This window comes from Chiloscyllium plagiosum, chromosome 33, assembly GCF_004010195.1.
Source record: "Chiloscyllium plagiosum isolate BGI_BamShark_2017 chromosome 33, ASM401019v2, whole genome shotgun sequence".
Lineage (NCBI taxonomy): Eukaryota > Metazoa > Chordata > Chondrichthyes > Orectolobiformes > Hemiscylliidae > Chiloscyllium > Chiloscyllium plagiosum.
Genome location: NC_057742.1, coordinates 36,770,048 through 36,792,722, shown reverse-complemented (window position 1 = coordinate 36,792,722; position 22,675 = coordinate 36,770,048). Strand labels below are relative to the sequence as shown.

Below are 22,675 nucleotides of genomic sequence, written 5' to 3'. Positions count from 1 at the left end.
GTATTTCCTTCTTAGTAATCCTCTGTTGTTCTTTGAAAGCTTCCCAGTCCTCCGTTTTCCCACTTATCTTTGCTATGTTATACTTTTTCACTTTTGACTTTATATGTTTCTTAACTTCCCTTGTCAGCCTCGGCCACCCCTGCCTCCTCATAGGATCTATCTTCCTTTTTGGAATGAACTGATCCTGCATCTTCTGCATTATACCTAGAAATATCTGCCATTGTTCCTCCACTATCATCCCTGCTAAGGTATTGCACCATCAAATGACCGAGCATAAATTATCTGTCAGTAGCATTAATGTTATAATAAATTGCACAGAGTTAGTCCTGAGTCTTTGGCCAGCTCCTCCCTCATAGCTCCTTTATTCAACTGAAATATTGTCACTACCGATTGTACCCTCTTCCTTTCAAATTGCAGATTGAAGCTTAATGTATTATGGTCACTACCTCCTAATGGCTCTTTCACTTCGAGGTCCCTGATCAATTCTGGTTCGTTGCACAATACCAGATCCAGAATTGCCTTCTCCCTGGTAGGCTCTAGCACCAGATGTTCTAAGAATCCATCTCGGAGGCACTCCACAAAGTTTCTTGAGGTGCAATACCATCCTGATTCTCCCAGTCTACCTACATGTTGAAATCCCCCATAACAACTGTAGTAACATGGGTGGGATCAGACTGCAGCAGTAGCTTAGTGTCTTACAGAACCACTGAGCCTGAAGCAAGCCTGTTAACACAGCACCTCTCTTCCACAGGGAGTACGGTTGCATTCTTTGCTTGTGTTATAGACTCAGGACTAACTCTGTGCAATTTATTATAACATTAATGCTACTGACAGATAATTTATGCTCGGTCATTTGATGGTTCAAGAGATGCCAAAGGAAAAAAAGTAGCCAATTAAACTGGACCATTAGACACAGGTGCTCTACTTGTCTTTTCATGTTGATGTAATTCTAGACAATACTCTGAAGTGGTGCTCCATGATACAGTAGCATTGGCCGCAAATACAGTTTACTTTTGCAGATGGAGTCTACTTTCATTAATTCTGTCTTCATATCTTTCTCATCGTCTTTATTTAAGTTTAAACCCTAATTTCAGACCCAGGTTTCTCACCTTCAAACTAAATGGGAGATTCAATCAAGTTATGATCACTTACCAACTAATTTCCTCTCCACTATACCACAGTTACTCTGTCATGGGTGTAAAGTGATTTTAAGATATACCTCTGCAGTTCACTAAATTAAAAAAACACAGACTTAGTCAAAAACAGATTTTTTACCCTCAGTAAATCGTCAATTCTTCCCTCCTTTTTCTCCAGGTCAGAACTTTTGCTGCTTTCCAGGGCAGTTAGCTTTTCCAGCGTGAAGTCTGTCTGCAAACACATGAAACTGTTTCTTTAGTAATTCTTTTTAAAATGCAGCTTTCAGAGACGAACAACAGATAACAGACAGATAGAATATGATTTATTTTAACTCAATTCTTGCATTCCCATTTTGTAAGCATGATCAACAACTATGAATGATGTATATGCACATAATTAGTTTCTGGCATCTGGGTAAAAATAATCAAATATTTGCACATTGTTTAATTATTATTTTCCAAACTTGCAAAATTTCAAAATTCAAATGCTAACTGATCTAAAACGTTACTATTTTAGCTGAAATAAGAAGTGAACAGGGTATCACATTTGTATGTAAAATGAATATTTCTCATGTTATATCACTATCTCTGGACATGGAATCTAGCCAACAGTCCAATATGATGTGTTTGCAACTCTAACACAAGCCTTATTTTAGAAATTCAGTGCATCAATGCAACATGTCTTAACATGGTGAACATTAGACAGGGATGTTCCTCTCCATGGGCTTTCAGTTTTATGAGCTTTGAAACAAATATTTATAAATGAATGTAAATGAGCAGGACAAGTGACACAAGCACACATGATGTAACCAGCAGCCCCTAACCCCAACAAAACACACTTTCTCCAAATTCCCAACACCACCTCTTCTAAACCCCAAATTAAAACAGGAACAAAAACAACTTAAGGGAGCGATTTTGAATTGCAAATGCATGTAGATCTAAACATTTATTTAACTATTCTGGATTAGACTCTACAAATTAAAAGCCAAAGATTGAAATGAGATCCGAATGTTAGGAGGAACGGTTGTAACAAACATATGGAATGAGATATTCAAAGATGCTCAGTGCTAATTCCTTTCAAAATGAAACTGCACTAGTAATGGGTTGTAAGATGAAGTTAAGTATTCAATTAATGTAGAAGCAAAAGTACTCCACAGATTGCAGGAAGATGGTAGCTTTCTGGTAGTGTCAGTCAACAATGAAACCGGAGGTAAATGTTTATGTGCTGGGACATGGGTTCAAACCCATCATAGCAGAATTTGAAATCAATTAATAAAATCTGGTACTGAAAGCTAAACAATACTAACTATGAAACAATCAATCGTCATAAAAACCCAACTGATTCAGTAGTGCCCTTTGGAGAAAGAGATCTACAATCCTTATCAGGCATGACCTACACCTAACATCTAAAGACCCTCAGCAATGTGGCTGTGTAAATAAGGGTTAATTATATACTGGGACTGCAAATTCAAAATAGCAGATGTTCTAGGGGCAATTTAAAAGAAAAGTCATAAAGTCATTTGGACCAGTGACTCAATTGCATCAATTCAAAGAAAGTATGTTATTGCAGTCAAGTGCTGGAAAGGGAGAGAACCCCAATACTGTTCATCAATGGAAGGTTTATGTTGCTGAGTTTACAACAGAGCAGAAAGCTATTAGTTTTGGCTTCCGACAGATGGTTCAAAAGTTTCAATTTAGAATAAATGGGAGTTCAGTTTCTCCTAGCAGGAGAAGCAGGTTTTTAGTTCGGAAGACCCAGTCACCCTAGCTGATATGCTTTTAATTTGTGCAGCTTCTAAGCCAGGAGAACTTGGATAGAGGTCTTCAAGTTATTAGAAATGAAGAAGTTTAGACTATCTGGATTGTCAAAGGTTCATGATCCTGGACTTGGAAAGAAATAATAAAACTGTCTCCACAGTCCACAGAAAAGGAGCTAAGAAACCAGTTAAGAAAAAACCCAAATAGTTCAGACAGAAACAAAAGATCTCTGGAATTGAGTATTTTTAAAAAGGACTGCACTGGGAAACAAGTTGAACCCTTGTTTTGCTGTTCATGTGTGAAATAAACTTAACAATCAAATAGAAAATCTTGACAAGAACAGAACAGTTATGTACTGCTGTTAAAGAACATATGCAGTCTCATGGGACTATGTTCCAGTGACTGGTAACTAATTGCAACAATTAAACATCGAGTCAGGTTTCCTTCTGGGATCTGACTTGCCCAGTATTCTAATCAGCTAGGCTCATAATAAATGACCTGCGTGTCATTAGGAGCAAGCATCAAGGGCAATAGGGATGGGGAACAAATGTGGTTCACATCCAGTGAAAGAATGAGAAAAGAAACATAGTGGTTTCTACATTGTTGAAGATCATGGATGTGCCATCTATGCAACTGACTCCTTGTCAATCAAAAATGGTCCCAACTCAGCCTTGAACATATTCAATGACCAGTTTCCAATGCCTTCTGGTGAAGAGGAAGTAAAAGGGGTGGAGGAGTTGCATAACTGGTCAAAGAAGATATCACAGCTGTGCTGAAGGAGAGCATTACGGAAGACTCCAGCAGTGAGGCAATATGGGCAGAGCTCAGGAATAGGAAGGGTGTGGTAACAACAATGGGATTATATTACAGGCCTCCCAATTGCAAACATGAAATAGAAGTACAAATATGTAGAAAGATCAGAGAAAAATTTAGGAGTAACAGGGTGGCAGTGATATCTGGGATTCACTTGGTGTTAGAGGTGCAGATGGAGCAGAATTTGTAAGGAGCATCCAGGAGGGTTTTTTGGAGCAGTATGTAAGTAGTCCAACTTGGGAAGGGGCCATACTCAAGTTGGTGTTGGGAAATGAGCCCGGCCAGTGGGGGACTACTTTGGGAGTAGTGATCACAATTCCATAAATTTTAGAATACTCATGGACAAAGACAAGAGTGGTCCTAAAAGAAGAGTGCTAAATTAGGGGAAGGCCAACTATACCAAAACTTGGCAGGAGCTGAGGAATGTGAGAATGAGGAGAGCAGCTGTTTGAAGAGAAATTCACATTCGATATGTGGGAAGCTTTTAAAGAGAGGTTGACTAGAGTTCAGGAGAAATATGTTCCATTGGAAATGAGGGATAGAAATGGTAAGATTAGGGAACCATGGATGACAGGTGAAATTGAGAGACTAGCTTAGAGGAAAAAGGATGTGTACATAAGGTCTAGGCTACTGAAGACAGATGAAGCTTTGGAAGAATATCAGGATTGTAGGACCAATCTGAAATGACTAATTAAGAGGGGTAAAAGGGGTCATGAGATCCTTAGCGAGCAGCGTTAAGGAAAACCCCAAAGCCTTTTATTCATATATAAGGGGCAAGAGGGTAACTAGGGATATGGTTTACCCACTCAAGGACAAAGAAGGAAAGATATGCATGGAGTCAGAGAAAATGGGTGAGATTCTTAATGAGTACTTTGCATCGGTATTCACTGAGGAGAGGGGCATGGTGGATGTTGAAGTTAGGGATAGATCTTTGATTGCTCGAGGTCAAGTCGGCATAAGGAAAGAGGAAGTGCTGGGTATTCTAAAAGGCATTAAGGTGGACAAGTCCCCAGGTCCAGATGGGATCTATCCCAGGTTACTGAGGGAAGCGAGAGAGGAAATAGCTGGGGCTTTAACAGATATCTTTGCAGCATCCTTGAAAACAGGAGAGGTCCCAGAGGACTGGAGAATTGCTAATGTTGTCCCCTTGTTTAAGAAGGGTAGCAGGGATAATCCAGGCAATTACACACCTGTGAGCCTGATGTCAGTGGTACGGAAGCTACTGGAGAAGATACTAACGAATAGGACATATACCCATTTGGAAGAAAATGGATTTATCAGCAGCATGGTTTTGAGCAGGGAGGGTCGTGTCTTACAAACCTAATAGAATTCTTTGAAAGGGTGACAAAATTGATCGATGAGGGGAGAGATGTAGATGTCATTTACATGGATTTTAGTAAGGCATTTGAAAAGGTTCCCCATGGAAGGCTGATGAAGAAGGTGAAGTCGCATGTGGTCCAGGGTGTACTAGCTAGATAGACAGAGAACTGATTGGTCAACAGGAGACAGCAAGTAGTAGTGGAAGGGAGCTTCTCAAAATGGAGACTTGTGACCAGTGGTGTTCCACAGGATCTGTGCTGGGACACTGTTGTGTGTGATATACATAAATGATTTAGAGGAAGGTGTAGGTTGCCTCATTAACAAGTTTGTAGATGACACTAAGATTGGTGGAGTAACAATTAATGAAGAGGACTGACAGAGAATACAGCAGAATATAGATAGATTGGAGAGTTGGGCAGAGAAATGGCAGATGGAGTTCAATGGGTGCAAATGCGAGGTGATGCATTTTGGAAGATCCAATTCCAGAGCGAACTATACAGTAAATGGAAAAGGCCTGGGGAAAATTGATGTAGAGAGATCTGGGTGTTCAGGTAGATTGTTCCCTGAAGATGACAACACAGGTCAGTAGAGTGGTCAAGGCGGCATACAACATGCTTTCCTTCATCAGACGGGGTACTGAGTACAAGAATTGGCAGGTCGTGTTACAGTTGTATAAGACTTTGGCTCGGCCACATTTGGAATATTGCGTACAGTTCTGGTCGCCACATTACCAAAAGGATGTGGATGCTTTGGAGAGTGTGCAGAGGAGGTTCACCAGGATGTTGTCTGGTGTAAGGAGAGGTTGAGTAGATTAGGATTATTTTCATTGGAACGGAGGTGGTTGAGGGGGGACCTGATTGAGGCCTACAAAACACTCAGGATCACCAGTTCAAAGTGAGAGGGGAAAGGTTTAGGAGAGATATACATGAAAAGTTCTTCACACAGATGGTGGTGGGTACCTGAAATGTGCTGCTAGCGGTGGTGGTAGGGGCAGCAATGATAGCGTAATTTAAGATGTATCTATGAATGGGCAGGGAGCAAAGAGATACAGATCCTTAGAAACAGATTTAGATACAGGATATGGATCGGTGCAGGCTTGGAGGGCCGAAGGGTCTGTTCCTGCGCTATAATGTCCTCTGTTCTAAATGCCTTGCTACTACTTAGTTGTAGGTAGGTTGGAATGTAATTAAAAGAAGCCAATATCAAGTTCAGAATGGCAAATCACATTTGACAAATATATTCCAAGAGGAGGTGACTGATCTGGTGGGCGAGAAGAACCCAGAGGATTTACTTGATTACTTGAAAGAAATTCTATCATTTCCCCAATGATAGACCAACTGACCTGTGTTTTACTTTTTTGTATTCTTAATTAACCTGCTCGAAGAAATTACGTCCCCCTGGAGCAGGTAGAACTTGTAACCTGGGTCTCCTAGCCTAAAGTACAGAAAGAGAGTGCAAGACAGCGACAGAGGACTGTTGGTGAGTTTAATCTTATGAGTCACCATGCCCCAGGCAAGGGACAAGGTGAGAGGGCCAGCCTTCCTGGTGACATCAATCGGTACAGGAATTGTACCCGTGCTTTTGGCATCACTTTGCATCACAAACCAGCTAACTGCACTAAGCAATCCACCAAACTAGACTCTTGTGGTGCAGTGGTAGTGATCCTACCTTTGAGCGAGAACGCCTGGGTTCAAGTCCCACCTGCTTCTTTGAGCAGGTTTATTGGAAAAATAATTGTAGGGCTCTCGTGTTTTTTCCCTGCTACACTGGCTGAACAGGATAAAACTGCTTTTTGCATGGTTACCAAATTCCACTTTGAAGAGATTTTTAAGAGGCTCTTGTTACACTGCGATATTGTCCCTACCTCTCAGCTGGCAGACCCAGTTTCAAGTCCAACCTGCTGCAGAGGCATGTAACAACATCTGTGAATGGGATGTGGATAGAAAAAGAAACATTAAGGGCTCTTGTGGTGCACTGGTAGTACCCCTACCTCTGAGCCAGGAGATCTAGATTCAAGTCCCATCTGCCAGGGTTTGAGGGTTTGATCTATCGGGAGAAGCTGAATAGGCTGGGGTTAATTTTCCTAGAGCGTCAGAGGCTGAGGCATGACCTCATGGAGGTTTATAAAATCATGGAGGGCATGGATATGGTGAATAGTCATGGTCTTTTCTCCAGGGTACGGGACTCCAAAGCTAGAGGGCATAGGTTTAAGGCGAGAAGGGAAAAATTTAAAAGGGACCTAAGGGGCAACGTTGTTACTCAGAGCTTGCTGCGTGTATAGAATAAGCTGCCAGAGGAAGTGGAGGAGGCTGGTACAGTTACAACGTTTAAAAGGCAACTGGATGGGTATATGAATAGGAAGGGTTCAGGGGGATATGGGGCAAATGCTGACAAATGGGACTAGATTAATTTAGGATATCAGATCAGCATGGACGAATTGGACTGAACGGTCTGTTTCCGTGCCATATAGCTCTATGACCCTGAGCTAGAGGTTGCATTACAACATCCCTGAACAGGCTGATTAGAAAATATCTTGAGAGAATAAAAATAGGCATACAAAAAAGGAATAACATACATTTATATTTGAAACCATCAACGATAAATTCCTGAAAAAGACGATTCAGGGACTCTTGTGGGGTAGTGGTATCATCCCTACCTCTGAGCCAGGAGGCTCAGTTCAAATTCCATTTGTTCCAGAGGCGTGTAATGCCATCTCTGAACAGATTGATTCTCATTTGGCACCTTCCCAGAACATAGGGAATTTTGGAAGAATGTGTCCACTGCACATCTATCTACCTCTTGTTAAAGATCTTTGCACATTCCATCATTTTTTCACTACACCCTTGCAATTTTCTTTGGTCCTCAACTATTTATTTTATCTTCTGTTTTAGAACAAATGCAGACATCACTAAATCTAGTCCTGTTTCCTAAATTATTGATGCGTAGTGAACAGAACCAGAATAGTGTAGCATACTGCTACAACTGCTCTAGGAAACACATTCAATCCTTATTTTTCTTAAAGAGCAATGAAACTGTTGAATTCAATTGATCATATCTGCTATTTGGTATTCTTCCTCTTCCTGAGGTCTAATCTCTGCATTTTTCCCATCGACTTCTCTCATTCACCTCCAAAGAGAATATGTTGTCAGACGTGATCTCTCTTTCTGAACTCTGTATTGATGGCTTCTAATTGTTGTCCCTCCTACCTAACTTACTACTCTGCAGTTATCTGGTTAGCTGGGTCTCAGGTTTTGATAGTGCTTATTAAATTGAGTCATTTCCCAGTCCTTCTGCACACATCCAAAATAAGTACAATGTTTTCTAGAGCCTCCCCAGTTTCCTTCATGCTTTGATGCTTTAAGCTTTTTGTCCTTCTTGATCTCAGCAAATCTGATTTTCCTCCACTCCCTATTAACACACAATCCAAAACTTGTTCCTTTGGGCATATTGGAAGGGTATTCAAGCCAACTCCATTTGCCATCTCCTTTTGGGTCCCACTGTATATTTGATAATTCCCATTTAACTTTGCCTACAAATGGCACTTAACTGGGGGAATGAAAAGTGCTATGAAGCTGAAGCTAAATCAGAAAAGGATGAGGGCAACATTTGTGTGTTCCGTGCATTACATACCTGCAATTGTTTGTGTTGTACATTAATGATCTTTTGTGAATTACAGGAATGTTCTGTGTTGGCCGATCCCACTGACGAAGGACTGCCATGCTGAACCTCAGATTTAAAACAGAAGGACTGTGTAAAACTTCAAATCTTAAACTGCTCCAACTAGGTTTAATCACTACCACTCTTTTGAATTTCTCATATACTAAAGCGATAGAGGCAACTTCTCCCAAATGGCTAGCGAACTCCTGCCATTCTATGCCCAGGCTTTCCTGTATTACACAGCTTTACCAACTTCTTACACTCAGTTAAGACTGGGGAAGCTAAGATTTCTAATCAGGTCATAACCTTAATCCTCTATTCTATTGATTGTCATGTGTGCGCTTTCACAAACTGACCACAATGGCTTTTTGATGAGCTTTACCCTGCATCAAAAGCTCCTGGTCCCCTTTTTAATATATCAATCCCTGATCTGTCTTTCTCTTCCCACAACTTTACCTTCCCTTGAAAGGTTCTCCTTTCTTTATCCAACCCGTGCAATTTGTTTGTGTTTTTCACTCCCCATCTTGTTGAACCAGGCATCCAGACATCCTTTTTTTTTGCTCCCTCTCCCATGCCAACTGTAAAACAACTCCTTGGGTTACAAAGAACTATATTAAAAAATAACACTGAATACTGAGCTCGAAAACAAACATTTCCCAAACCAACGAAGTACAGTAAAAGCCGATAAACTAGTTATCTGTCCTTGTCCCTTCTCCATCCAACTGGGGCCTCCCAGATAGGCCACTAAATTCCTCTCAAAGAATTTTACTACTTGGATGCTTCATTTCTTGTCAATCCCTATGTTGTTCTGCCATCCATTTCTCTTTCTGAATGAGTGGAAATTACAGGCACTGAGATCTAGAGACCTAGTATTAACCAGCAGCTGCAACTATACGACTCTCTAATTTTAAACTACAATCTTCCCGATCTGTGTGGTTTAGTATCACATAATCAGACCAAGGTGCCCCATGGAAAGCTCTTGCCAGGGTGGAGTTGACTTAGGGATTCAGTGTTGCAATGATGCATTAAATTATAATGCTTGACACATGTACTAATTTACATACATTTCCTAGTAAGTATTTAATACTCACAGAAGGTGATGAATATGATAAGGAATGTTGTGGGGATGAACGAACTACGGGTGGTACACTCCGCCCTGGACTTGTGCCTGTAACACTGCCACCTGCAAACTGAAAAACAAATACCATTCAGTTAGGATATAGTACTGATGCAAGTTTACATCTACCATCCATTGTTTTCCATTAGACAAGATGGGCAAACAGAAATAGCATAGACTATAAAGCAGAGCAAAAAACTGCCAACTTCACTTTACTATATAAAAAAGAATCTGTTTGACCCCAACTTGACTTTTTAAACAAGGCAAAATGGTAAAGTACACTATACTAAAAAGTTAATTTTAGAAAATTCCTATATAAAGCTGTTAACATTTAGGGCAGCACGGTGGCTCAGTGGTTAGCACTGCTGCCTTACAGCACCAGAGACCCAAGTTCAATTCCAGCCTTGGGTGACTGTCTGTGTGGAATTTTCACATTCTCCCCATGTCTGTGTAGGTTTTCTCCCACAGTCCAAAGATGTGCAGGTTAGGTGAACTGGCCATGCTAAATTGTCCCATAGTGTTCAGGAATGTGTAGGCTTAGGTGTGTTAGCCGTGGGAAATGGAGGGAGGGTGGGGTGGGATGCTCTTTGGAGCATCGGGTAGCATCCGTGGAGGAGAATTGACGTTTAACGCATAAGCCCTTCACCACACTCTCAACTCTGATCTCCAGCATCTGCAGTCCTCCCTTTCTCCTCTCTGGAGGATCGGTGTGGATTCAACAGGCCAAACGCCTGCTTTCACACTAAGGGGATTCTATGATAATAAGACTAACAACTAAAGATGCTGGAGATTAGAACAAAAAACAAAAATAGATCTTGCTAGAGAAGCTCAGCAGATCTGACAGTAGCTGTTAACATTTCAAGTCCACCGACCCTTCTTCACCATTCTGAAGGAGGGTCACTGGACTCAAATGTTAGCTGTTTTCTCTCCACAGAGGGTGCCAGATCTATTCAGTTTCTCTTGTAAATTCCGATTTTGTTTGTTTAAAAATTTCCACTCTGTTAAAGGACAGTCACTCTATGTTGAGTATCTAAGAAACTACTCAAGGGAATAGTTGAAAATGGCTGTTTACTACAGGATGTACAAATGTGATCACTTATTTAAAATTAATTATTGGGGTGGGGGCACCACCGGCAAAGCTGTCAGTCATTGTCAATCCCTAGCTGCTCTTGCAGTATTACGGATGAGCTTTCTTTGTGAGCCTCTTGCAGTCCATGTGATGAAGGCACTCCCAGTGTGTTAGGAAGGGACTTGAAAGGTTTTGACTCGAGAACAGTGCCTGACATTCTTGTCCTTTTGCAGGTTTAGGAGGAGCTACTAATCAAGCCTTGGCGATTTGTTTCTGTGCATCCTGCAGATACCACATGCAGCACTGTAGTGGAGGAATAGAATTTCATGCTTCACTATATTTCAAATACGCTCAAAAGTTAATTTGCTATCAACTCAGGGACAGGAAGTATTTTATCATACCAGTGTAGGCTGTTGTACACACTTATCTCTATAAAAGGTGATTTGTGGCAGTGCATCTTGGCTTTTGGTAAACAAACTATTTTGTTTTTGAGGTGAGTGAGCTGGACAAAGACAGCAGCTGCTCAAGGACAGCTTCGACTTTGGAAAATGATGTAAGAATATTTTTGCAAATTTGCAGTCACCCTTGCAATGTCCTGGTGTGCTTACATTAAATGTTTCACTAGTTGATACTTAATTTTCTCAGAATGGTGATCACAGGCAGAACCAGTTCAATCTTCTAATTTCCAAATTTCGGAAATTCTGGTGGGAAGTCCTTAGGACTTTTCAGATTTTTTTTTAATGGACAAAATGCAAAACTAAAACTCCAAGATAGGGCAGACAAAAAAAAAGTGGGTGTATCAGGGAAATAAGGTTTTCCTTTAGTTATGAACAGGATACAGTACTGATTCTGATACGAGTAGATAAACAGAAAGTAGGGATTAAAATAATGACACAGTGAAATTTTTAGTTGCAGGAAATGATTACAGTCATAACACTATTCAAATGTCCAAAGTATTGCATATCACATGCAATACCTTTATTTTTAGATTTGGGCTTGGTATATTGATAATATTATCCGCTAACATCTACTAGCCTAAAAACACTACTAACAACTGGAAATAAGTGAAAGGGTTAAAATTCCACTAAAATGTTGAGGTAAACCAGTCTACATAATTTTAAAACTATAAATATAAAATTATGTATGGCCTCATTTATTTATTTTTACAAATAAATGAGGGTTAATTCTTCGTAAGTTTAACTCTTCATGAACACAGTCACTGGACAATAACAACAATAGGTAATAATATGCCCTTTATTTGTCATAGCTTTTAGGATGCTACTGACGAGGCAACCCACGCAATTAATAAACTGTTCAATTTAGTGACATATGGCTGCTAAAAACTTTGCAACGTACCTCAAAATAGTCACTAATTTTATGACCCCTTGGAGTGCCTTTGCCTACAAAGAAAACAATGAAGTATTAGTAATCAGTAAGAAAGTATTTCCTCAAGGTCAAAGGTGGATTTGACATTCCTCTCGCCCACAGGTTCTAAATAATAAAGAGCACAATCTAATCGAACAGAATAGGTTGCAACTGGATTGTTCAAGGCAGCCCACTTCAGTTAATGGTTCCATGGCCACAGACAGCATAAGATCGCAGCAAGTCAGGAAACCGTATCTGCCACTGAACTTAACTTGCATTCGAGGCTAGGCTGGCCAGAGGCTTCCTTGAGCACTCCTACTTCGCTTTACCTACAAGAGGGCTGTTGAAAAAGACACCAGTGATGCTACCAGCTCCTCATTCCTTTTCAATGCCAGGTCTCTCAGCCCTTGGGAATCACATACAGAGATTAATTTTAAATAGGCTATGTTTGTGATCAATGCCACCGCTAGGTGGAGCATCATTCACACATGTGCATTCAAAAGTTTAAAGTGATAGATCAAACTGCCTCAAAACATTTCCTTTGACCCACATGCAATTACATTGCAAATCTTTTCAGAAGTAATGGCAGAGGGAAACTTCCTTCAATTAGATTCACATTAGAAGGGGAAATCAAAGCTGCTACCAGTCCTGGTGCCATCACAGTATATATGTTACATTACATAAGTAAATACAAAATTGCTTCAGAACATTGCAAAACATATAACAAAAGTTTCCATGATCCTGCCTCCAGTAGCTCAAAAAAGGGTGACCTTATTATAATTGAAGCAAAATTAAAATAATTTGCCCTACAGTTTAAGCATTATGTCATTAAAACCATTTTGGCTGTAATTCCTGCAAAGGCAGTTTCATTGTCTCTTGTCCAGCATGCAAATACAAAACCTCACAGGGCTCCAGGTTCAGGTCTTGATTGCTGTTGTTTTTGACAGCAGTGAAAAGCTGCAAAATACATGAAGATCACCTAAAACTAAGGCTTCTGCTTCCTATTTTATCCATGTTAGAAATGCGCTTATGTAGGCCCTCACTTCCCTTGCAGCACTCTCACCATCCAAGCCATTAATACACCATGGAAATGCACTCTAGCACAAGTCACTATTTTCAAGAGAGAAACAGTTGAATTTTCTCTTCTTAAAATCAGGTTTGCTTGAAAGGATGGCAAAAATATAGCGTAAAAAGAGAATTGGATAACTACTGAAAAGTGAAAAACTTAACAGGACAGTAAAGAAAAATCAAGGAACTGTGAATAATCGGATGGCATTGCTAAAACAGCCAGCAGAGCCACAGTAGGCTGATAGACCACCGTATGTGCTGTGCTAAATTCCACAATTCTATGATCCACATTGAAATTACAAAGTTGATCCCTATGGAATCAATTACTTCTAAATTTTCTTACAGCATTTGCAGATTGCATTAAGATAAGCGAAGGACTGAATGATTGTTTATCTAGGAATAATTCTTCATCCATTTTGAATGCAGAAGCCAGTTAAACGCTTGGTAATCCTATGAAACACCTTAGGACTTTTTTACTACATTAAAAACACTATATAAAAGCAGATTTTTGTACACGGGCTAGTAGGAAATGGGTTTGTCTTTCCATGCCAACTTAGGAAACAAGATTTATCAGCAAACAGGCATTAAAATTATTTAAACTTGTGCAGAAGCAAAATGGCACCTTGTTCGATATGCTGTTGTCCCTTCAAGAAATTTTTCTTTAAAAAGAAAAGCAGAAGTGTTCTAAACCTAGTGTTTGCAAACAGGCTTGGGCACTATAAACATTAGCATAGCGTTGGAAATAAAAGGATTGCACTGAGGCTTACCTTGATTGGCCTCATTGTAGGGATCCGCCTTTCGCTTCCTCCCTCGCTGCTCATTTTGTTTCTTTTCAGGCGTCTAAGAGAAGGAATAAAAGATTTGGCCCGAAGTTAAAAACTTTCTTGCTCTGTAAAGTTTCAACATGCTTGAGCAAATTTTTAAACAGCCAATCACACTTGACTTCCTCCATGCATCAAATCCAAGGTAAGGGAAAGAGAGAAAAATAAATAGAAAGGACAATAGCACATGGATTATAACAGGGACAACAGAGCCTTTGCTTTTCTCCAACATATAAATTAAGTGGGTCCTCCCAATGAAAGGAAGGAGCCAACTGCAATATGGAGTCAACTGATCAAGACCAGAACCATCACTGGTGCCACACCTACTCTTCCAGCAGCACCAGAATGCTTCCCTCTATGTTATCTCACTCTGCTAAAACAAGATGGTCTGGTCCCCAACCTGTAAAATAAATCAGATCCCTCAATTCTGAATACGCTCTTTTCCAAAGAATAGTTATAGGTACATGATCCATCTTATTAAAATCCCTACAGTGTGAAAACAGGCCATTTGGCCCAACAAGTCCACACTGACCCTCTGACGAGTATCCCACCCAGATCCATTCCCTTATGCCTATTACTTTACATTTCCCCGAACTAATACACCTAGCCTACACACCCCTGAACATTATAGACAATTTAGCATGGCCAATTCACCTAAACTGCATATCTTCTGGAGAAAACCCACACAGACAAGGGGCAAATGTGCAAACTCCACACAGTCTCCTGAGGCTGGAATTGAAGCTGGAATTGAACCTGGGTCCTTGGCACTGTGAGGCAGCAATGCTAACCACTGAGCCACCTGTAGATGCAGGTCAGCACAGAAATTTCAAAACATTTCACACCACATTGAGGAAAGAGAAAAAAAACTAGCTTATAAAAGAAAAAAACCCCATGCTTATAACATTACACTTGACTGGGTTTGGAGCCCCTCAACCTGGGGAATATGTGATTTCAGCATTACATCGGATATATAAAATATTCAAATTTGAATTTGCAAACAAGATACTTGTTCTGCTTTCAAGGATTGTACCAATTCAGAGGGCAGGAAACTATAATCGACAGAAAAGACACAGTTCTAAGGGACAAGCACTATTTACTTATTCAATATGCATGAATCAGCAAAATCTTTACACGTCACAACCCAACAATTACTAACCTCAGATTCCTTATCACTCAGAGATCCCAAGCTACACAAGCTCTGGTTGGAAGACTCATTTACTGGCATCTACAACAAGAGAAACAAAAATAAGTTAGATTTTGTTTAATTAATCTCTGCTTTTGTAATCTGTACCTAGTTCAGTCATCAGGCGGAACAAATTGGACATGATAAAATTCTTATGTTCATGACGGATGTTGTCTGTAATGCCCTAGAGTAGAATAATCCACAGCAGGGAAATTAAATATTGATCCATTGCAGTGAGATTTTCTCAATAATGGTTTAATCTACACTGCAGATAAAAAGGTGAAAGAGCAAGCCTGCTTTTGATTCCTGTCATTTCTTGCATTTTACCAAATCAATTTAAAAGCTTACCAAAGTATATGTTAGAACCCAGTCAGAGTGCAGGCTGGATACTACATACAACAATCAATACACATGGCTTAGATTACAGCAGGAAATGCAGAATGACAAGTCACGCTTTGATTTAAAAAAAAGTCCAGAGATTCTGTTGCTGTCCACCATTAATAATCCCTGCTGGAAGAACGTTTTTTCAGACTCTGGGTGAGGAGAGATGAAGAGATATCCTCCAGGTAAAATAACTTGCTGATAGTCAATACATACAAGCATTCAGATTTCTCAACCATAACAAGATTAAAATCATGAATGCAAGAGTGAGAAAAATTAAAGCACATGAACAAATCTACTATTCTCTATCTTTCAGAGGTTTTTACAACATGACCCTTTACGTAAATCCCATGGGATGGTCAGCTGGCTGATTGAGAGGTTATTGCAACGTTAAGTTACATTTTACCCAGTGTCACTGAACCATGGCTGGAGGTTATGTTATTGCATACATCCTAATTGTACACTGTACAACTACCCCAAGCTCTGCAAATCAACAGTATTCTAGTCTCGAATATGTTGCAGTGTGGTGGGTAGCAACTCCACTGGTGAACCAGAAGCTCTGGACTCAAAGACACTCCAAGATTTGATGGTCATAAGATCCTAAGACACAGGAGCAGGAGTAGGCCTGAAGACCAAGGGAAGTTGGCCATTCAGACCATCGAGGCTGCTATGCATTCAATGAGAACATGGCTAATCTGATAATCCTCAACTTCACTTTCCTGCTTTTCCCCAGAACTCTAGACTCCCTTACTGATTAAAAATCTGTTTGTTTACATGAGCTTTGAAAAAATGCAATGACCCAGCTTAGTCTGCTCTCTACAATAAATAATTCCACAGCTTCACTACCTGCTGAGAGCATAAATTCCTCCTCCTGAATGTATTGTGGGATTTGCCTTCTTGTTGTGGACCCACTGACCAGAGGAAACTATTTTTCCACACCTATCTTGCCAAATGGGAGGTCATCTCTCATTCTTCTAAATTCCAATGAGTACAGACTCAAATCTACCACAAGGCAATCCATCCTTATCTGGTATCAATCGAACGTATCTTCTCTGGACTGCTTCCAATGTCAGTACATCCTTCCTCAGATAAGGGGCACAAAACTGTTCACGATATTCCAGCTAATAGAACATAGAACATTACAGCGCAGTGCAGGCCCTTCGGCCCTAGATGTTGCACCGACCTGTCATACCAATCTGAAGCCCATCTAACCTACACTATTCCATGTACGTCCATATGCTTGTCCAATGACGACTTAAATGTACTTAAAGTGGGCGAATCTACTACCGTTACAGGCAAAGCATTCCATACCCTTACTACTCTCTGAGTAAAGAAACTACCTTTGACATCTGTCCTATATCTATCACCCCTCAATTTAAAGCTATGCCCCCTCGTGCTCGCCATCACCATACTTGGAAAAAGGCTCTCCCTATCCACCCTATCTAACCAAAAAAGAGAAAATGCTGGAAAATCTCAGCAAATCTTGCAGCATCTGTAAGGAGAGAAAAGAGCTGACGTTTCAAGTCTAACTAACAAAGCTTTGACAAAGGGTCAGTCAGACTCGAAAGGTCAGCTCTTTTCTCTCCTTACAGACACTGCAAGACTCGCTGAGATTTTCTAGCATTTTCTCTTTTTTGGTTTCAGATTCCAGCATCCGCAGTAATTTGCTTTCACCCTATCTAACCCCTTTGATTATCTTATATGTCTCTATTAAGTCACCTCTCAACCTTCTTCTCTCCAACGAAAACAGCTTCAAGTCCCTCAGCCTTTCCTCGTAAGACCTTCCCTCCATACCAGGCAACATCCTAGTAAATCTCCTCTGCACCCTTTCCAAAGCTTCCACATCCTTCTTATAATGTGGTGACCAGAACTGTACACAACACTCCAAGTGCGACCACACCAGAGTTTTGTACAGCTGTAGCATAACCTCATGGTTCCAGAACTCGATCCCTCTATTAATAAAAGCTAAAACACTGTGTGCTTTCTTAACAACCCCGTCAACCTGGGTGGCAACTTTCAAGGATCGGTGTACCTGGACACTGAGATCTCTCTGCTCATCTACACTACCAAGAATCTTATCATTAGCCCAGTACCTTGCATTCCGGTTACTCCGACCAAAGTGAATCACCTCATACTTGTCCGCATTAACCTCCATTTGCCACCTCTCAGCCCAGCTCTGCAGCTTATCTATGTCTCTCTGTAACCTACTTCGTCACTATTCACAACTCCACCAACCTTTGTGTCGTCTACAAATTTGACTCCAGGATGAACATTTCTCATCAACCACCACCCTCTGACTTCTTTCAGCAAGCAAATTACTGATGCAAACTGCTATATCTCCCACAATCCAATTCCTCTGTATTTTGTAGCTGAAAATGTGTTGCTGGAAAAGCGCAGGTCAGGCAGCACCCAAGGAACAGGAGAATCGATGCTTCGGGCTAATTCCTGAAGAAGGGCTTATGCCCGAAACGTCGATTCTCCTGTTCTTTGGATGCTGCCTGACCTGCTGCGCTTTTCCGAGGCATGACCGACCCTTCACAAAACCATGCTGATTATCGCTAATCAAATTATTCTTTTCTAGATGAATATAAATCCTCTCTCTTATAACCTTTTCCAACAGTTTACCAACAACTGAAGTAAGGCTCACTGGTCTATAGTTACCAGGGTTATCTCTACTCCCCTTCTTGAGCAGGGGAACCACATTTGCTATCCTCCAGTCTCTGGCACTATCCTGGAGACAACGGTTGACTAATATCTTGTATAGATTTAGCAAAACCCTCCTATTTAATATTCCATTCCCTTTGAATTAAAGGGCAACATTCCAGTTGTATTCCCTAATATCCGCTGAACTTGGATGCTAGCTTTTCTTTGATGATTCATGGACAAGGACTCCTGCATCCCCCTGTTCTGTAGCTTTCTGCAGTCTTTCTCTACTTAAATAATAATCAGCTCCTCTATTTTTCCTGCTCAAGCACACAGATTTATAGGTTTTTCACACCATCCAGCCTGATCTGCCATTCAATGATATTATGGCGGATCTGATAATCCTCAACTTCACTTTCCTGCCGTGTCACCATAACCTTGGTCCTTTCGATTCTTTACAAGCAGAGAAAAAAATTCTTCCTGATCTCTGTTCTAATTGGGTGACCACTTATTCAGAGATTATGCACACTAGTCCTAGACTCTCCCACTAATGGAGACGACCTCTCCTACATGTACTGTGTCAAGGTGTTTAATATGTTCCCAATACTTTGACTCATCACAAAATTTTATTACATTGTATCAAATTAATTAAAAAAAACACAATCAAGGAAGGCACATTGCAATGGCCAAACAGGTCAAGCATCAATTTGTAAATCCCTCCAATTCTATATTAATGGCAGGTAGCAAGAATAGGGGTATAACCTGGTCAGCCAACTGGTGGAAATACAGTTGAAGCTGTCGCATCAATATCAGTGCTGACTACAAAACGTATGTCACAGTGTGCAGGGCTTGTGTGGCAGTTGGCTAAAAAGCTGGTGAGGATCAGATTGGTGCTAACAGCATGGGGTTGATCTCTGTGCCAGCTAGGTTGGATTTAAGACCTTCCTTCTTGCCCTACTAGTGGTGGACATCAGGACACTATGGGTTACACCTGCTTTTGTGCAGAGAACTCACAAGGAAAAGAAGAATTGCCACAGGCAAAGTAAGTTACCATATTCGAGGAACTACCAGCAATGGGAAAAGCAGGAGGTCATGACCTTCATTACCCGAAAAACCTTTGTTAAATAAAAGCTGTCAGTATTTATTATAGGCATAGTCATAAGACAAAACCTTAGCATTTCCAAGCAAAGTAGTTGGAAATTTGCCAAATGCCTCTGATAACATGTATACTTTGCATAAATACTAAATAAAATATACATATTGAATGCACCAACAGAAAGAAATTAAATACACAACTCTGAATGAAGCGTTAACTTTGCTGTAATTTTCAGGAAACTCAATTTTATGTATCTTTAGTTATACTAAGAATTTTTCAGCAATGATTTTCTCATTTTTAAAAAAGCTTCCAAGTACATTCAAACTGAAACCATCTAAAATGAAACTATTTGGAAACAATAAAGGTCGTAACCATAAAACCTGTTCTTTGAACCAAAAGTATCATTTATGACACTTAACATCTAAGTAATACAGTATTTGTTAAAATAATCTGAAATTATAAAGTGCAGCAGTAGACTTTTATACCCACAATAAAAACAACTTTAAATCTTTAAAATAAAAGTTAAGTGAAGAAAAGTATATTTTATGGGCTGAATGGCCTGCTTCTACACTGTAGGGATTCTATGATTCTAAGAAGAAAAGGTTGTCAACCACAAATTGGATTATTAAAGAGTCACATATGCCAGCCCTGGGAAACGTGTGAAGGAGGGGCTGAGAAAATGCATACAGAACACATACCATCAAACAAAACTGGACACAAGGGTGGCACGGTGGCTCAGTGGTTAGCACTGCTGCCTCACAGCACCAGGGTCCCAGGTTCGATTCCAACCTCGGGCAACTGTCTGTGTGGAGTTTGCACATTCTCCCAGTGTCCACATGATTTTCCTCCGGGTGCTCCGGCTTCATCCCACAGTCCGAAGATGTTTAGGTTAGGTGGATTTGTCTTGCTAAATTGTCCAGGGATGTACAGGTTTGGTGGACTAGTCATGGGAAATGCAGGGTTACAGGGATAGGGTCTGGGTGGGATGCTCTTCTGAGGAGTGGGGTGGACCTGATGGGCCAATGGCCTTCGTCCACACTACAGCGACTCTATGATTACTCTGACCCTTACCTTGCTTGTTTCCCTGCAACAGTCTCACTTTGGCTCCCTTAAGGCCACTTGGCCTACAACCAGCTATTCACCACCAGATTTTGATGCATTACCTACTCTTGCAAACTGTTCATAATCCCAAGATCCTTCTGAAGTGCGAAGATGTGCCATTGTATCTCTTTTTAAAAAACCTTCTTAAACCCCTTTCCCCACTCGTGGGATATGGGCATTGCTGGGTGGGCCAGGATTTATTGCCTATCCCTAGGTAAGCTCTCTTGAACTAGTTTATTTGTTTTAGATAGACCCACAATGCCTTTCAGGAGGAAATTCTAGGATTTTGACACAGTAACACTGAAGGAACAGTGATATAATTCCAAATCAGGATGGCGAGTAGCTTAGAGGTGAATTTGTAGGTGGTGGCGTTCCTATGTATCTGCTGCCCTTGTCCTAGATGGAAATGGCTGCAGTTTTGGAACATGCTGCCTAAGGAGCTTTAGTGGATTCCAGCAGTGCATCTTGTAGATAGAACACACTGCTACTACTGAGTGTCGATGGTGAAGGGAGTGAATGGACAGGGTACCAATCAAGTAACTGATTTGTCCTGGAAGCTTCAAGTGTTGCTGGAGTTGCACACATCCTGGAATATTCCATTACACTCCTGATTTGCCTCCTGTAGATAGAGGACAGACTTTGGGGAGTGAGGAGGTGAATTCCTCACTGCAGTATTCCTAGGCACTGACCTGTTCTTGTAGCCACTGTATTTACATGATAAGTCCAGATGAGTTTCTGGTCAGTAGTTACCCTCAGGATGTTGATAGTGGAGGATTCGGTGAGGGTAATACCACTGAATATCAATGGTTAGATTGTCTCTTATTGGAGATGATCATTGCCTGATACTTGTGTGTTACTTGCCACTTTTCAACCCATATCTGAATACTATCCAGGTCTTGTTGCATCTCATTCCTCATTCATAGGTATGAGGAGCACATGGACCTCTTTGTCATTATCTCACCTGCTTGCTTCCCTTCTCCACCAGGGGAAACCTCAAGATTTCACCCTGTCCTAATTCTGATCTCTCAGCATTATCTAGCTTACCTATCACTTCTCCTGCCTTCTTCAAGCTCAATTTGTCAATAGAATTCATCTCCTGCTCCCTTAACCCCATTCCCACCTAAACTGCTGACCACCTTATCATTCTTCCTGTCTCCTACAGGAGATGGCATTATCAAATGTTCTCTCATCTTGGGCACTGTCCCTCTCTCCTTCAGATCAGCAGTTGTCAATCCTTGACAAAAAAATTACATCATGTCCATCTTCCTTTCCTCAAGTTCTTGAAACAGCTGCCTCTCAAATGAGCGTCCTGCTTTTTTGATCCAATCAGATTTCTGGCTCTGCCACTGTAACAAAATGCTCTGCCCAAAATTACAAATGACAGCTTATGTGACAGTGACTGAGCTTTTGTTCGTGGTCCTTGACATCTTGTCTACAACTTATGATATGGTTGAGCACAGTATCCTCCACAATTGCTTCTGTTGTTGTCCAGCTGCCTGAAACCATACTTGCCGGTTCTATTCTTATCTGTAATCTTAACCAAATAAACCATGTGAAATGGATCCTCTTCCTATAACCATAGAGAGAAAAATAGTGGGAACCTAGGAAAGATTGTGTGGATTCAAGCATCACTAAATTTATTTTGAGACAAATGATGGAATAGTATCAGGAAGGTTGGTGAATTCAAGCTCAATGTTGCATCGATCTAGAGAAATCTCATTTCGGGTGTCTGCTGAGGTGAGATTCTCCATGGATAGGTAATGGAAAAATATTAAAGAAATGGGATGGGTGGGGGGTATGAGTGGAAAAGAGAAAGAGCGCGAGAAGAAATTAGAACTCAGAGGCCAATGGCCAGTTTGCGGCACACCTTCTTAACAATTGCAATGCATGCTCCAACTGATTAAGGTGACACAGGAGATAGATGGTCAGTTATGTTTTCAGATGCTGGAAATGTGTTGCTGGAAAAGCGCAGGTCAAGCAGCATCCAGGGAACAGGAGAATCGACGTTTCGGGCATAAGCCCTTCTTCAGGAATGAGGAAAGTTTGTCCAGCAGGCTAAGATAAAAGGTAGGGAGGAGGGACCTGGGGGAGGGGCGTCGGAAATGTGATAGGTGGAAAGAGGTCAAGGTGAGGGTGATAGGGCAGAC

The 22,675-nt window shown here is 40.8% G+C and overlaps 1 protein-coding gene across 5 annotated transcripts in view; it reads right to left on the bottom strand.

Annotated features, from left to right (window-relative positions):
* The window catches only part of tlk2 (tousled-like kinase 2), a 206,659-nt gene that overhangs the window by 102,731 nt on the left and 81,253 nt on the right, over positions 1-22,675 (bottom strand). For 4 of the 5 annotated variants that reach the window (XM_043675313.1, XM_043675314.1, XM_043675317.1 and 1 more), the window contains 6 exons: positions 15,281-15,349; positions 14,071-14,143; positions 12,227-12,270; positions 9,776-9,874; positions 8,658-8,753; positions 1,276-1,368 (listed from right to left, as the gene is read on the bottom strand). In XM_043675313.1, the coding sequence (XP_043531248.1) occupies positions 1,276-1,368; positions 8,658-8,753; positions 9,776-9,874; positions 12,227-12,270; positions 14,071-14,143; positions 15,281-15,349 (474 nt within the window). The remainder of the gene's footprint in view (positions 1-1,275; positions 1,369-8,657; positions 8,754-9,775; positions 9,875-12,226; positions 12,271-14,070; positions 14,144-15,280; positions 15,350-22,675) is intronic. The other variant, XM_043675316.1, reaches the window with a different exon arrangement.